This window comes from Hemibagrus wyckioides, linkage group LG15, assembly GCF_019097595.1.
Source record: "Hemibagrus wyckioides isolate EC202008001 linkage group LG15, SWU_Hwy_1.0, whole genome shotgun sequence".
Taxonomy (NCBI): Eukaryota; Metazoa; Chordata; class Actinopteri; order Siluriformes; family Bagridae; genus Hemibagrus; species Hemibagrus wyckioides.
The window spans coordinates 22,812,707-22,829,438 of NC_080724.1; the positions used below are offsets into that span (position 1 = coordinate 22,812,707).

General features: G+C 42.1%; 1 protein-coding gene and 1 long non-coding RNA gene across 2 annotated transcripts in view; one reads left to right on the forward strand and one right to left on the reverse strand.

Moving 5' to 3' along the window:
- LOC131365712 (uncharacterized) overlaps nt 1-14,673 on the forward strand; it is a 15,392-nt gene extending 719 nt beyond the window's left edge. Inside the window, exons 3-5 of the long non-coding RNA XR_009206733.1 lie at nt 692-993; nt 1,771-1,834; nt 14,539-14,673. This is a non-coding gene — a long non-coding RNA (uncharacterized LOC131365712). The remainder of the gene's footprint in view (nt 1-691; nt 994-1,770; nt 1,835-14,538) is intronic.
- ptpdc1b (protein tyrosine phosphatase domain containing 1b) overlaps nt 1-16,460 on the reverse strand; it is a 16,998-nt gene extending 538 nt beyond the window's left edge. Inside the window, exons 1-9 of the mRNA XM_058409468.1 lie at nt 16,282-16,460; nt 15,946-16,016; nt 14,543-14,714; nt 3,920-4,000; nt 3,717-3,835; nt 2,840-2,977; nt 1,720-2,768; nt 1,299-1,481; nt 799-909 (exon numbers count right to left, since the gene is read on the reverse strand). Of these exons, the coding sequence (XP_058265451.1) occupies nt 799-909; nt 1,299-1,481; nt 1,720-2,768; nt 2,840-2,977; nt 3,717-3,835; nt 3,920-4,000; nt 14,543-14,714; nt 15,946-15,955 (1,863 nt within the window). The 5' untranslated portion in view covers nt 15,956-16,016; nt 16,282-16,460. The remainder of the gene's footprint in view (nt 1-798; nt 910-1,298; nt 1,482-1,719; nt 2,769-2,839; nt 2,978-3,716; nt 3,836-3,919; nt 4,001-14,542; nt 14,715-15,945; nt 16,017-16,281) is intronic.
- Nucleotides 16,461-16,732: the final 272 nt, after the last annotated feature.

Here is a 16,732-nt window from a genome sequence, read left to right on the forward strand (position 1 = left end):
ACTGACCAGTACAGAGTCCACACCTCCATCATTGACTAATACAGAGACCACACCCCCTTTACTGAGGCAGACAAATACAGAAGCCATACCCTCTTCACTGTGACTGACCAGTACAGATGCCACACCTTCATCATTAACATTGACTAATACAAAGACCACACCCCTTCACTGAGACTCACAGATATAGAGGCCACACCCCCTTCACTAAGACTGACATATAAAGAGGCTATGATTCTTTCACTAAGACTCACAGGTACAGTGGAAGCACCCCCTTTACTAAGACTGACAGGTACAGCATTTGCCACACCCCCTTACTAAAACTGATCATGACATAATTTAGAAGATACAGAACTGCCACAGTGTGTAAGAGTGTGTGATTTTTACAGAGCAGCATTAGGAAATAATAATAAAGTGGAAAAAAGAAATAAAGATCAATTGAATTTATATTCTGTTAAAAAAAAATGTAATTTAACACAATAAATATGTGAAAGTACAACCACAAGCAGCGATCATAGGGGTCCAAGCACTTTTTCTAAACCAAAATCCCTTGTCATCATGGATGAACAGCTTCACTTTCGCTCGTCCTTCAGGACTTTCGCTCGTCCTTCAGAACTTTCACTCCTTAAAAAACAGAGCAGACTTTTACACGACTTCCTGTTCTGATAAGTTTTATGAATTTACTCTTTTTTAGGAAGTGGAGTCCTGGAGAGAGTGTAAAACACCGTACAGGAGAAAGGTTCCGTTAGCTCTGGAACCTCAGACGTTCTGCTAACATTCTACACACACAATAACACACACCTGTGTGAAGGCCTTGATTATTCTCTCCACAAACGCTTCCTCCACCTCCTCAGGCATCACCAGGAGACGAGCGAAACACTCCAACACACACAGCAGCGTCTCCTTCGAGGCCTACAAGAGAACAACCAAACATCTGGAGATAAGACATTTGGATTCTCTCACACCTGCACATGAGCCTCATCAAGTTAACTACAGGTACGAGTTAGAGGGATTTATATTCTTATTATTACTTCTTTCTTTCTTTCTTTCTTTCTTTCTTTCATTCTTTCTTTTTTTCCATTCATTCTTTCTTTTTAAAAAAAAAAGATACAGTGTTTTTTGGGACTTGTTTATTGTAAACATTTGTGTGATGGTTTGTTTCATAATGATTTTTTTGTTATTTTACACACTGCTTTAAAGTGGAAAATAGAGTCTTTCAGCCAATCAGCATTCAGTGAATAAACTCAGATATAATTAGCTCTGAGCTATAATCGTTACTGCGCGAGTGACAGGTTGGTTACCCGCTGGAGAGGATGTAGGAGGGTTTTAGGGTCTGTGTTTTGTTGTTTCAGTGTCTGAACATCTGCAGGTGAGATAACGGGTTCCTTCAGCTGCTCTAACCAGGACCACAGGATTCCTGTCAGAACAAACGGATCTCTCTCCGAACACAGACGTTCAAATCCTCCCTGACAGTTCAGATCCATCTGCAGGGATAAACACCGTCTTTATACACACACACACACACACACACACACTTACATACACACACACACACACACACACACTTACATACACACACACACACACACACACACACACAATCTATATGGGAGAAGAAGAGAGAGAGAGAAGAAAGAGAGAGCGAGAGAGAAAGAGACAGAGAAAGGAACAGAGAGAGAGACAGAGAGAGAGAGTCAGTGGTATAATAAGGTATGTGTTCACCTGCCAATTGCTGACATTGTGGGCATGTTCCTCTTTTCCATCACGCTTCAGGTCGAGCGCGAGTGACTGAGCAACCAGCAGACGCCGAGCCTCTAGAGTCAGCTCCGACTGGATGGTGAGGAATGGCACCTCTGATACCTGAACCTCCTCCTCTTCCTCCTCTTCCTCCTCCTCATCATCACCTCCTTTATAGTTCCTTTGATTCCATTCATGACTGTTCTTCCACAGCAGTGCCTTCGAGAAGTTCCTCTGTTTCTGAGTTTGTTTGGAGACACCAAGCGACTGGCTGCGCTGTAGAACCAACTGATGCCGAGTGCTCAGAAGAGAACGTCCCTCTTCCTGTTCCACTCGTGCCTTTAGATCCCACAGGCTGCTGCAGGAACCATAGCTGGATAAATCTCTCAGCGTGCCCTGAGGGGCATCAGGGCAGTTATGGGACATGTTGATTTGAGACACAGCCCTCACACAGTGGTTTCCTGAGAGGTTTAGCGTATCGCAGTGTTTCCGCAGATCTGAGTCGCTGTAGCTAAGGTTCTTGTGAGCGTAGTGAAGAGGCACCTGGGAGCTGTGCTTAGGAGTCGCGAATGGACCTGGAAGTCGAGGTAGATTGAAATTAACCGCTCCTACCATGATGTGACTGCTGATCTGAGGTTCTGATCTGGTATTAAAACAAACCGAGTTCTCGTCATCAGATATGTCTGGAACCTCGAGAACATCCTCCTCGATGACCTGCCGCTTCTCCGCAATGTCCAGCAAGAGCTTGCAGACGAGTGGCACAAGTTTTGGTATGTATCTCAGCTGCCGAGCCTCATCTCCATGCAGGATGTGTTTCTGACGAATCAGGAACTGGGGCAGCGTGACGGGATTGGCTCTCGGTTCAGCGTGGGCAAACACGTTCCTCAGCGGAGCCAAGAACTTTGCGAAGTTCCGAACACACGCCAGCTGTCCTCTGGTCTGGATGGAATTCGGTCGTTTGGATCGCACCGTTAAAATGGCCTGGTTGGCAGTCATGCGCGAAGTGAACAACAGGAAGCAGGCAAGAAGGACACCTGTGGAAACACTGACCTTGATTAAAACAATCACATGAAAACCACAGGAAAATGTCGGAACCATAAGGTACCTGTTCTCCCGAGTCCTGCGTGGCAGTGAACAGCAACTTTCCCCTCATGCATGGCGAAGGACATGACTTTCACCATGTCCAGGATGGCAGTGAGGGAGGCCACGCCGTAGTCGTTCCATACAAAGTTGTAAAAATAAACTGCAACACCAGAGCCATGGCATTAGATCGCTGTGAAGCATCAAAAGCATCAAAACCCTGAACCACCAATTCAGTAAATTCCCCAAAACACCAAATCTGAATATAACCTGAGAGGCACAAGTGAAAAGCTGTCAAGAACCCTGCCATGTTCTCTAGGTGGGAGAGGCATTCTCTCTCTCTCTCTCTCTCTCTCTCTCTCTCTCTCTATCTATCTATCTATTTCTCTCCTGTCAATCACACTGGCCAATCATTAGAGTCTGCAACCTCATGAATGAAGAAGAGTGTGGGTAAAAAAAACAACTAAAACCAAAAGCAGACAAATTCTCAACAGCTTCTGACTCGTTTTCAACCTTATTACCAAACTTTGTGAAGAATTTCTATTATTTATAAAGAGAGAAACTCAGGAAACACACCCACAAGAGACAAACTACAAGAGACTCCAGCAAACTGGTACTTAGAGAAGAATTAGGGTACAAAGTGCACTGGTTGAGGAAATGGGAATAAAATCGAATTATAGCAGGATTCCTGATGTCTGAATTTCATGCCTGTCAGCTATGATTCCAGATCTGCAAGAAGCAAATTAGTGAAACTAGATGATTATAGAAGTAGTCTATTAGAGAAGACATGAATCCACACAAGTTCTCCACCTTCTGCTTTCCTTTCATTTGTCAAACTCATGGTTCTACCAGACTTGTGTGTGAAGTCAGTTTAAATGTTCTTTCATTGGTTCTTCACTCACTGCCAGCCTCCATGAAGGTCTCAGGCAGGTAGGTAAAGCCGCTTTCCGGCTCTAGCGGGTTTCCACAGTCAGCATGTTCGCCGGGTCGCTGCAGGTTAATTACTGTCCTCAACCCACACCTTAATGAGGACAGACACCGGGTTAATGCAATTAAACCTCGGCTAGCAAGGTTAAGAACAAAAGGAGCTGGAGCCTTTAGTTACCTTTGGAATTGCTTGATGATGTTGTACCTCTTTATTATTTCAGTAGAAGGTCGTGCCATGGCGAGTAAGTTGTCTGTGATCCTAAACAAACGAGATTCTGGTCAAAATTTCGGCTGTGCAAAGTAATTTAAAAAATTTTCACTGAAGGCATTTGCTGACTTCACAAAGTATCAAGTAATGCTACAGTCTTGAGATGTTTACAGTCATGACTGTTCTACTGTGATCTGATAATCACTCACTAATCACACATCACTATACCCTGCTCACTCATTATACCCTACTCACTCATTATACCCTACTCACTCACCACTATACCCTACTCACTCATCATTATACCCTACTCACTCACCACTATACCCTACTCACTCATCATTATACCCTACTCACTCATTAGTGAGTAGGGTATAGTGTGTAGTAAGTAGGGTATAGTGATGAGTGAGTAGGGTATAGTGGTGAGTGAGTAGGGTATAGTGGTGAGTGAGTAGGGTATAGTGATGAATGAGTAGGGTATAATGATGAGTGAGTAGGGTATAATGATGAGTGAGTAGGGTATAGTGATGATTGAGTAGGGTATAATGATGAGTGAGTAGGGTATAGTGATGAGTGAGTAGGGTATAGTGGTGAGTGAGTAGGGTATAGTGATGAGTGAGTAGGGTATAGTGATGAATGAGTAGGGTATAATGATGAGTGAGTAGGGTATAATGATGAGTGAGTATAGTGATGAGTGAGTAGGGTATAGTGTGTAGTGAGTAGGGTATAGTGTGTAGTAAGTAGGGTATAGTGTGTATTGAGTAGGGTATAATGTGTAGTGAGTAGGGTATAGTGGTGAGTGAGTAGGGTATAGTGTGTAGTGAGTAGGGTATAGTGATTAGTGAGTAGGGTATAGTGTGTAGTGAGTAGGGTATAGTGATGAGTGATGAGTGAGTATAGTGATGAGTGAGTAGGGTATAGTGTGTAGTGAGTAGGGTATAGTGATGAGTGAGTAGGGTATAGTGTGTAGTGAGTAGGGTATAGTGTGTATTGAGTAGGGTATAGTGATTAGTGAGTAGGGTATAGTGTGTATTGAGTAGGGTATAGTGTGTAGTGAGTAGGGTACAGTGATTAGTGAGTAGGGTATAGTGTGTATTGAGTAGGGTATAGTGTGTAGTGAGTAGGGTATAGTGATTAGTGAGTAGGGTATAGTGTGTAGTGAGTAGGGTATAGTGATTAGTGAGTAGGGTATAGTGTGTAGTGAGTAGGGTATAGTGATGAGTGATGAGTGAGTATAGTGATGAGTGAGTAGGGTATAGTGTGTAGTGAGTAGGGTATAGTGATGAGTGAGTAGGGTATAGTGTGTAGTGAGTAGGGTATAGTGTGTATTGAGTAGGGTATAGTGTGTAGTGAGTAGGGTATAGTGATGAGTGATGAGTGAGTATAGTGATGAGTGAGTAGGGTATAGTGTGTAGTGAGTAGGGTATAGTGATTAGTGAGTAGGGTATAGTGTGTAGTGAGTAGGGTATAGTGATGAGTGATGAGTGAGTATAGTGATGAGTGAGTAGGGTATAGTGTGTAGTGAGTAGGGTATAGTGATGAGTGAGTAGGGTATAGTGTGTAGTGAGTAGGGTATAGTGTGTATTGAGTAGGGTATAGTGTGTAGTGAGTAGGGTATAGTGATGAGTGATGAGTGAGTATAGTGATGAGTGAGTAGGGTATAGTGTGTAGTGAGTAGGGTATAGTGGTGAGTGAGTAGGGTATAGTGTGTAGTGAGTAGGGTATAGTGATGAGTGAGTAGGGTGTAGTGTGTATTGAGTAGGGTGTAGTGTGTATTGAGTAGGGTATAGTGTGTAGTGAGTAGGGTATAGTGATGAGTGAGTAGGGTATAATGATGAGTGAGTGGGGTATAGTGATGAGTGAGTAGGGTATAGTGATGAGTGAGTAGGGTATAATGATGAGTGAGTAGGGTATAGTGATGAGTGAGTAGGGTATAGTGATGAGTGAGTAGGGTATAGTGTGTAGTGAGTAGGGTATAGTGTGTATTGAGTAGGGTATAGTGGTGAGTGAGTAGGGTATAGTGGTGAGTGAGTAGGGTATAGTGATGAGTGAGTAGGGTATAGTGTGTAGTGAGTAGGGTATAGTGTGTATTGAGTAGGGTGTAGTGTGTAGTGAGTAGGGTATAGTGTGTAGTGAGTAGGGTATAGTGTATAGTGAGTAGGGTATAGTGGTGAGTGAGTAGGGTATAGTGTGTAGTGAGTAGGGTATAATGTGTAGTGAGGAGGGTATAGTGTGTAGTATGTAGGGTATAGTGGTGAGTGAGTAGGGTATAGTGTGTAGTGAGTAGGATATAGTGTGTAGTAAGTAGGGTATAGTGTGTAGTAAGTAGGGTATAGTGATGAGTGAGTAGGGTATAGTGGTGAGTGAGTAGGGTATAATGATGAGTGAGTAGGGTATAGTGATGAGTGAGTAGGGTATAATGAGTGAGTAGGGTATAATGATGAGTGAGTAGGGTATAGTGATGAGTGAGTAGGGTATAGTGGTGAGTGAGTAGGGTATAATGATGAGTGAGTAGGGTATAGTGATGAGTGAGTAGGGTATAGTGGTGAGTGAGTAGGGTATAATGATGAGTGAGTAGGGTATAGTGATGAGTGAGTAGGGTATAGTGGTGAGTGAGTAGGGTATAATGATGAGTGAGTAGGGTATAGTGATGAGTGAGCAGGGTATAGTGATGAGTGAGTAGGGTATAATGATGAGTGAGTAGGGTATAATGATGAGTGAGTAGGGTATAGTGATGAGTGAGTAGGGTATAATGATAAGTGAGTAGGGTATAGTGATGAGTGAGTAGGGTATAGTGATGAGTGAGTAGGGTATAATGATGAGTGAGTAGGGTATAGTGATGAGTGAGTAGGGTATAATGATGAGTGAGTAGGGTATAATGATAAGTGAGTAGGGTATAGTGATGAGTGAGTAGGGTATAGTGGTGAGTGAGTAGGGTATAGTGGTGAGTGAGTAGGGTATAATGAGTGAGTAGGGTATAATGATGAGTGAGTAGGGTATAGTGATGAGTGAGTAGGGTATAGTGGTGAGTGAGTAGGGTATAGTGGTGAGTGAGTAGGGTATAATGAGTGAGTAGGGTATAATGATGAGTGAGTAGGGTATAGTGATGAGTGAGTAGGGTATAGTGGTGAGTGAGTAGGGTATAGTGGTGAGTGAGTAGGGTATAGTGGTGAGTGAGTAGGGTATAATGAGTGAGTAGGGTATAATGATGAGTGAGTAGGGTATAGTGATGAGTGAGTAGGGTATAGTGGTGAGTGAGTAGGGTATAATGAGTGAGTAGGGTATAGTGATGAGTGAGTAGGGTATAGTGATGAGTGAGTAGGGTATAGTGGTGAGTGAGTAGGGTATAATGAGTGAGTAGGGTATAGTGATGAGTGAGTAGGGTATAGTGGTGAGTGAGTAGGGTATAATGATGAGTGAGTAGGGTATAATGATGAGTGAGTAGGGTATAATGATGATTGAGTAGGGTATAATGATGAGTGAGTAGGGTATAGTGGTGAGTGAGTAGGGTATAATGATGAGTGAGCGGGGTATAGTGATGAGTGAGTAGGGTATGGTGATGAGTGAGTAGGGTATAATGATGAGTGAGTAGGGTATAATGATGAGTGAGTAGGGTATAGTGATGAGTGAGTACGGTATAATGATGAGTGAGTAGGGTATAATGATGAGTGAGTAGGGTATAATGATGAGTGAGTAGGGTATAATGATGAGTGAGCGGGGTATAGTGATGAGTGAGTAGGGTATAGTGATGAGTGAGTAGGGTATAATGATGAGTGAGTAGGGTATAATGATGAGTGAGTAGGGTATAATGATGAGTGAGCGGGGTATAGTGATGAGTGAGTAGGGTATAGTGATGAGTGAGTAGGGTATAATGATGAGTGAGTAGGGTATAGTGGTGAGTGAGTAGGGTATAATGATGAGTGAGTAGGGTATAATGATGATTGAGTAGGGTATCATGATGAGTGAGTAGGGTATAATGATGAGTGAGTAGGGTATAATGATGAGTGAGCGGGGTATAGTGATGAGTGAGCAGGGTATAGTGATGAGTGAGTAGGGTATAGTGATGAGTGAGTAGGGTATAATGATGAGTGAGTAGGGTATAATGATGAGTGAGTAGGGTATAATGATGAGTGAGCGGGGAATAGTGATGAGTGAGTAGGATATAGTGGTGAGTGAGTAGGGTATAGTGGTGAGTGAGTAGGGTATAATGAGTGAGTAGGGTATAGTGATGAGTGAGTAGGGTATAGTGGTGGGTGAGTAGGGTATAATGAGTGAGTAGGGTATAGTGATGAGTGAGTAGGGTATAGTGATGAGTGAGTAGGGTATAGTGGTGAGTGAGTAGGGTATAATGAGTGAGTAGGGTATAATGATGAGTGAGTAGGGTATAGTGATGAGTGAGTAGGGTATAGTGGTGAGTGAGTAGGGTATAATGAGTGAGTAGGGTATAATGATGAGTGAGTAGGGTATAGTGATGAGTGAGTAGGGTATAGTGGTGAGTGAGTAGGGTATAGTGGTGAGTGAGTAGGGTATAATGAGTGAGTAGGGTATAATGAGTGAGTAGGGTATAGTGATGAGTGAGTAGGGTATAATGATGAGTGAGTAGGGTATAGTGATGAGTGAGTAGGGTATAATGATGAGTGAGTAGGGTATAATGAGTGAGTAGGGTATAGTGATGAGTGAGTAGGGTATAATGATGAGTGAGTAGGGTATAATGAGTGAGTAGGGTATAATGAGTGAGTAGGGTATAGTGATGAGTGAGTAGGGTATAATGATGAGTGAGTAGGGTATAGTGATGAGTGAGTAGGGTATAGTGGTGAGTGAGTAGGGTATAATGATGAGTGAGTAGGGTATAATGAGTGAGTAGGGTATAATGAGTGAGTAGGGTATAGTGATGAGTGAGTAGGGTATAATGATGAGTGAGTAGGGTATAGTGATGAGTGAGTAGGGTATAGTGGTGAGTGAGTAGGGTATAATGAGTGAGTAGGGTATAATGATGAGTGAGTAGGGTATAGTGATGAGTGAGTAGGGTATAGTGATGATTGAGTAGGGTATAATGATGAGTGAGTAGGGTATAGTGGTGAGTGAGTAGGGTATAGTGATGAGTGAGTAGGGTATAGTGGTGAGTGAGTAGGGTATAGTGATGAGTGAGTAGGGTATAGTGATGAATGAGTAGGGTATAATGATGAGTGAGTAGGGTATAGTGATGAGTGAGTATAGTGATGAGTGAGTAGGGTATAGTGTGTAGTGAGTAGGGTATAGTGTGTAGTAAGTAGGGTATAGTGTGTATTGAGTAGGGTATAATGTGTAGTGAGTAGGGTATAGTGGTGAGTGAGTAGGGTATAGTGTGTAGTGAGTAGGGTATAGTGATTAGTGAGTAGGGTATAGTGTGTAGTGAGTAGGGTATAGTGATGAGTGATGAGTGAGTATAGTGATGAGTGAGTAGGGTATAGTGTGTAGTGAGTAGGGTATAGTGATGAGTGAGTAGGGTATAGTGTGTAGTGAGTAGGGTATAGTGTGTATTGAGTAGGGTATAGTGTGTAGTGAGTAGGGTATAGTGATGAGTGATGAGTGAGTATAGTGATGAGTGAGTAGGGTATAGTGTGTAGTGAGTAGGGTATAGTGGTGAGTGAGTAGGGTATAGTGTGTAGTGAGTAGGGTATAGTGTGTATTGAGTAGGGTATAGTGTGTAGTGAGTAGGGTATAGTGATTAGTGAGTAGGGTATAGTGTGTATTGAGTAGGGTATAGTGTGTAGTGAGTAGGGTATAGTGATTAGTGAGTAGGGTATAGTGTGTAGTGAGTAGGGTATAGTGATTAGTGAGTAGGGTATAGTGTGTAGTGAGTAGGGTATAGTGATGAGTGATGAGTGAGTATAGTGATGAGTGAGTAGGGTATAGTGTGTAGTGAGTAGGGTATAGTGATGAGTGAGTAGGGTATAGTGTGTAGTGAGTAGGGTATAGTGTGTATTGAGTAGGGTATAGTGTGTAGTGAGTAGGGTATAGTGATGAGTGATGAGTGAGTATAGTGATGAGTGAGTAGGGTATAGTGTGTAGTGAGTAGGGTATAGTGATTAGTGAGTAGGGTATAGTGTGTAGTGAGTAGGGTATAGTGATGAGTGATGAGTGAGTATAGTGATGAGTGAGTAGGGTATAGTGTGTAGTGAGTAGGGTATAGTGATGAGTGAGTAGGGTATAGTGTGTAGTGAGTAGGGTATAGTGTGTATTGAGTAGGGTATAGTGTGTAGTGAGTAGGGTATAGTGATGAGTGATGAGTGAGTATAGTGATGAGTGAGTAGGGTATAATGATGAGTGAGTAGGGTATAGTGATGAGTGAGTAGGGTATAGTGGTGAGTGAGTAGGGTATAGTGGTGAGTGAGTAGGGTATAGTGGTGAGTGAGTAGGGTATAATGAGTAAGTAGGGTATAGTGATGAGTGAGTAGGGTATAGTGATGAGTGAGTAGGGTATAGTGGTGAGTGAGTAGGGTATAATGAGTGAGTAGGGTATAATGATGAGTGAGTAGGGTATAGTGATGAGTGAGTAGGGTATAGTGGTGAGTGAGTAGGGTATAATGAGTGAGTAGGGTATAGTGATGAGTGAGTAGGGTATAGTGGTGAGTGAGTAGGGTATAGTGGTGAGTGAGTAGGGTATAATGATGAGTGAGTAGGGTATAATGATGAGTGAGTAGGGTATAATGATGAGTGAGTAGGGTATAATGATGAGTGAGTAGGGTATAGTGGTGAGTGAGTAGGGTATAATGATGAGTGAGCGGGGTATAGTGATGAGTGAGTAGGGTATAGTGATGAGTGAGTAGGGTATAATGATGAGTGAGTAGGGTATAATGATGAGTGAGTAGGGTATAGTGATGAGTGAGTAGGGTATAATGATGAGTGAGTAGGGTATAATGATGATTGAGTAGGGTATAATGATGAGTGAGTAGTGTATAATGATGAGTGAGTAGGGTATAATGATGAGTGAGTAGGGTATAGTGATGAGTGAGTAGGGTATAATGATGAGTGAGTAGGGTATAATGATGAGTGAGTAGGGTATAATGATGAGTGAGCGGGGTATAGTGATGAGTGAGTAGGGTATAGTGATGACTGAGTAGGGTATAGTGGTGAGTGAGTAGGGTATAATGATGAGTGAGTAGGGTATAGTGATGAGTGAGTAGGGTATAGTGGTGAGTGAGTAGGGTATAGTGGTGAGTGAGTAGGGTATAGTGGTGAGTGAGTAGGGTATAGTGGTGAGTGAGTAGGGTATAATGAGTGAGTAGGGTATAGTGGTGAGTGAGTAGGGTATAATGAGTGAGTAGGGTATAGTGATGAGTGAGTAGGGTATAGTGATGAGTGAGTAGGGTATAGTGGTGAGTGAGTAGGGTATAATGAGTGAGTAGGGTATAATGATGAGTGAGTAGGGTATAGTGATGAGTGAGTAGGGTATAGTGGTGAGTGAGTAGGGTATAATGAGTGAGTAGGGTATAGTGATGAGTGAGTAGGGTATAGTGGTGAGTGAGTAGGGTATAGTGGTGAGTGAGTAGGGTATAATGATGAGTGAGTAGGGTATAATGATGAGTGAGTAGGGTATAATGATGAGTGAGTAGGGTATAATGATGAGTGAGTAGGGTATAGTGGTGAGTGAGTAGGGTATAATGATGAGTGAGTAGGGTATAATGATGAGTGAGTAGGGTATAGTGATGAGTGAGTAGGGTATAATGATGAGTGAGTAGGGTATAATGATGATTGAGTAGGGTATAATGATGAGTGAGTAGGGTATAATGATGAGTGAGTAGGGTATAATGATGAGTGAGCGGGGTATAGTGATGAGTGAGCAGGGTATAGTGATGAGTGAGTAGGGTATAGTGATGAGTGAGTAGGGTATAATGATGAGTGAGTAGGGTATAGTGGTGAGTGAGTAGGGTATAATGATGAGTGAGTAGGGTATAGTGATGAGTGAGTAGGGTATAATGATGATTGAGTAGGGTATAATGATGAGTGAGTAGGGTATAATGATGAGTGAGTAGGGTATAATGATGAGTGAGCGGGGTATAGTGATGAGTGAGTAGGATATAGTGGTGAGTGAGTAGGGTATAGTGGTGAGTGAGTAGGGTATAATGAGTGAGTAGGGTATAGTGATGAGTGAGTAGGGTATAGTGGTGAGTGAGTAGGGTATAGTGGTGAGTGAGTAGGGTATAGTGGTGAGTGAGTAGGGTATAATGATGAGTGAGTAGGGTATAATGATGAGTGAGTAGGGTATAATGATGAGTGAGTAGGGTATAGTGGTGAGTGAGTAGGGTATAGTGATGAGTGAGTAGGGTATAATGATGAGTGAGTAGGGTATAGTGATGAGTGAGTAGGGTATAGTGATGAGTGAGTAGGGTATAGTGATGAGTGAGTAGGGTATAATGATGAGTGAGTAGGGTATAGTGATGAGTGAGTAGGGTATAATGATGAGTGAGTAGGGTATAGTGATGAGTGAGTAGGGTATAGTGGTGAGTGAGTAGGGTATAGTGGTGAGTGAGTAGGGTATAGTGATGAGTGAGTAGGGTATAATGATGAGTGAGTAGGGTATAGTGATGAGTGAGTAGGGTATAGTGATGAGTGAGTAGGGTATAGTGGTGAGTGAGTAGGGTATAATGAGTGAGTAGGGTATAATGATGAGTGAGTAGGGTATAGTGATGAGTGAGTAGGGTATAGTGGTGAGTGAGTAGGGTATAATGAGTGAGTAGGGTATAATGATGAGTGAGTAGGGTATAGTGATGAGTGAGTAGGGTATAGTGGTGAGTGAGTAGGGTATAGTGGTGAGTGAGTAGGGTATAGTGATGAGTGAGTAGGGTATAATGATGAGTGAGTAGGGTATAGTGGTGAGTGAGTAGGGTATAGTGGTGAGTGAGTAGGGTATAGTGATGAGTGAGTAGGGTATAATGATGAGTGAGTAGGGTATAATGATGAGTGAGCGGGGTATAGTGATGAGTGAGTAGGGTATAGTGATGAGTGAGTAGGGTATAGTGGTGAGTGAGTAGGGTATAATGAGTGAGTAGGGTATAATGATGAGTGAGTAGGGTATAGTGATGAGTGAGTAGGGTATAGTGGTGAGTGAGTAGGGTATAGTGGTGAGTGAGTAGGGTATAGTGGTGAGTGAGTAGGGTATAGTGATGAGTGAGTAGGGTATAATGATGAGTGAGTAGGGTATAGTGATGAGTGAGTAGGGTATAGTGATGAGTGAGTAGGGTATAGTGATGAGTGAGTAGGGTATAGTGGTGAGTGAGTAGGGTATAATGAGTGAGTAGGGTATAATGATGAGTGAGTAGGGTATAGTGATGAGTGAGTAGGGTATAATGATGAGTGAGTAGGGTATAATGAGTGAGTAGGGTATAGTGATGAGTGAGTAGGGTATAATGATGAGTGAGTAGGGTATAGTGATGAGTGAGTAGGGTATAATGATGAGTGAGTAGGGTATAATGAGTGAGTAGGGTATAGTGATGAGTGAGTAGGGTATAATGATGAGTGAGTAGGGTATAATGAGTGAGTAGGGTATAATGAGTGAGTAGGGTATAGTGATGAGTGAGTAGGGTATAATGATGAGTGAGTAGGGTATAGTGATGAGTGAGTAGGGTATAGTGGTGAGTGAGTAGGGTATAATGATGAGTGAGTAGGGTATAATGAGTGAGTAGGGTATAGTGATGAGTGAGTAGGGTATAATGATGAGTGAGTAGGGTATAGTGATGAGTGAGTAGGGTATAATGAGCGAGTAGGGTATAATGAGTGAGTAGGGTATAATGATGAGTGAGTAGGGTATAGTGATGAGTGAGTAGGGTATAGTGATGAGTGAGTAGGGTATAATGAGTGAGTAGGGTATAATGAGTGAGTAGGGTATAGTGATGAGTGAGTAGGGTATAATGATGAGTGAGTAGGGTATGGTGATGAGTGAGTAGGGTATAGTGGTGAGTGAGTAGGGTATAATGATGAGTGAGTAGGGTATAATGAGTGAGTAGGGTATAGTGGTGAGTGAGTAGGGTATAGTGGTGAGTGAGTAGGGTATAATGAGTGAGTAGGGTATAATGATGAGTGAGTAGGGTATAATGAGTGAGTAGGGTATAGTGATGAGTGAGTAGGGTATAATGATGAGTGAGTAGGGTATAGTGATGAGTGAGTAGGGTATAATGATGAGTGAGTAGGGTATAGTGATGAGTGAGTAGGGTATAGTGATGAATGAGTAGGGTATAATGATGAGTGAGCATCACACTACACACTATACCCTACTCACTCATCACATTTTCAGTACAGACTTTAGTGTCAGTATTACTAACCCTAACCTTTAACTCGTAACCCTGACATTATTTGAGTGTGTCTTAATAAACAGATGTTGATGTGATGTTGAGAGTACTGATTTTATTTCACATTAATGAACTTCCCCATTTTCCAGCTTTATACTGTCTTTATGTTCTATTAGCAGATCATTTGTTGCCAGTAGAACAAAAATGTCAAGTGTCCCTTTGTGGGTGTGTCCCTCTATGGGTGTGTCCACTTCATCATTTCAGAATGGACCATTCTACACTCCATCAAGGTTGTATGAACTGCACTGTGGTTTATTTCAGGTACCAGGAGGAGTAGAGGCCTCTGATGGCCTGTTGGTCTTCACTCCAGCGTGACGGGTCTTCGTATTTGCAGGCTCGGCCTCCACACCCGATGGAGCACTGCATGTGGGTGGGGATCACATAGCGTAGCGTCTCTCCAACCACTGTGTACTTTGCTGTGGCCATCGTCAGTCTTACTAGGAAAACAGAAATCCAGGAAAAGTCTGTTGAATCTTGGTGTTTATTCTATTCTTCAGACCTACAACTAAACACCATGAGGAGAGTGTGGAACTGTGAGAGAACTCTGAAAACTTCAGCTGGAGTTCTGGGTGGTTTCTGCTCTGTGCTAAACAGAAGAACCATTGCAGTATCTTGGTTAGGGATATGTGGACAAATTTATTTGAAGTAACCAGGAAGAAAGCAGAAGAGTTTCAGAAACGTCACTTCACTCATTTCATGACTCTGTTTTATAAAGAAAGAAGAAGCAGTGGTGCAAACTGTTTATACCCAACTGCAGCTCCATCATCTGTGTGGTTCCTCAGTGGTTCTTTAGATGGTTAAACAGCTTTAGCTCCACTTGTTACTACTGTGCTGAAAGAAAACCTTTCAGAAACCTTCTTTCCTCTAGACAGATAAACCCAAGAACCCTTAGTTAGAGTACAGCAGAACCTCTGCGGTTCTGGAGACGAGTTCTTAAGGTGAAAATTTGTACTGCGAAATGAAGAAATAATGTAAATGCAGATAATCTGTTCCAGCCACCCAAAAATTTGACCAATATGACCAATACGAAGTGTATGTAAACTGTATGGCTGCTTACAAAGAACTGACCTAAGCCAAGCATCCCATGTCAAGGCTCCTCACAGGAAGTTGTGCCACCATGCTTGGGCTAAAAATAGAACAGACCACCCACGCATCTGTCAACAAAAAAACACCCCAAAAAATCACCTAGCTTTTGAACTCATGCTGAAGGCAACATTGGTATCGTGGGTCGACTCGAAACAGCTTTCACTGACAGAAAGAAAATTTGTAAAGTCACTGTTTGGCTTTCCACTGACGTTTTGAACGGCTCCTGGACGTACGTGCAACTTAGCCGCGGTTTGTTTGTTTCTGTGCTGAAAATGCTCGTATGCCAAAATTTCACTTCTTAAGGCAAAAATTTGTAAGAGAGGGCATTTGTATGCCGAGGTTCTGCTGTGTTTCAAATTTCACTGTGGATTAAACTGGAAAAGATTTTACTTGAAAACATTTTCAATATAGAACTCTTAACGGTTCCCCCAGTGGGACGACCTAAATATACAAATTTATAACTTTCATAAGCATCTTATAGCTGTAACTTAACAGAGAAGTTGGAGAAATATGCAAATAAGATGTAAATTATCTCTGTTTCTGGCTGTAATCAGATAAATGATGTGATTCTTTTAAACATACCGGACTCCATGTTGTTCAGCAGGAAAACAGCAGAAAGTCATTCAGACTGACTCCATCCTCCATTCTAATATCTGTTAATCAAAACATATACATTTAAACATTGACATTTAACTTTTTAAATATAAATTTTGATTAAAATGACTGTATTATATTTAGAATGGTATTTTATGAAGCTGAGGGTTGGTGAGTGAGGAGTAACAAGATTAAATCCAGGCTCTTTAGACTTCTATATTAGCTTTATCCTTTTCATTTAATTTACTGTGATACAAATCATTTGAATATTAAACAAATACTCTGCCTGCTCTACTGCATCCGACTTAACGGCTTCAGTTTTACCTGTAAAATCAGGGAGCATGCTTCAGGTTTCTCAGACAGGATCCTGGATGTTGAAAGGTGAGCATGTGTTGCTGATGAAATCCATCCCAAGTGTTTCATCTGCAGATCGTCTGATCATCATCGTGCCTCATTAATCTCCAGAGTGAAGCTTTTATATATCACTGTTAAAAGGGAAAAGTGCAAGGGAAAAGGCGTGAATAAAAGGACAAATCATGAGTGTAGCGCTGGCCGAAGGTCAGGAGATAAACAAGGCCACTATTTCTGACTCCTCCTAGTTTAAGCCACTAATCCACTTATTCCTGAAACAGCATGAGAAAGTCACTGATCACACAGACCTCAGTACTGAGCCCAGGATTTTACACTCTTTATTCAATTTCATTCAAACTTATATTACAACTCAGTAATGCTTTCCTAACAACATTTACCTTATTTAATCTTATTATTAATTCCT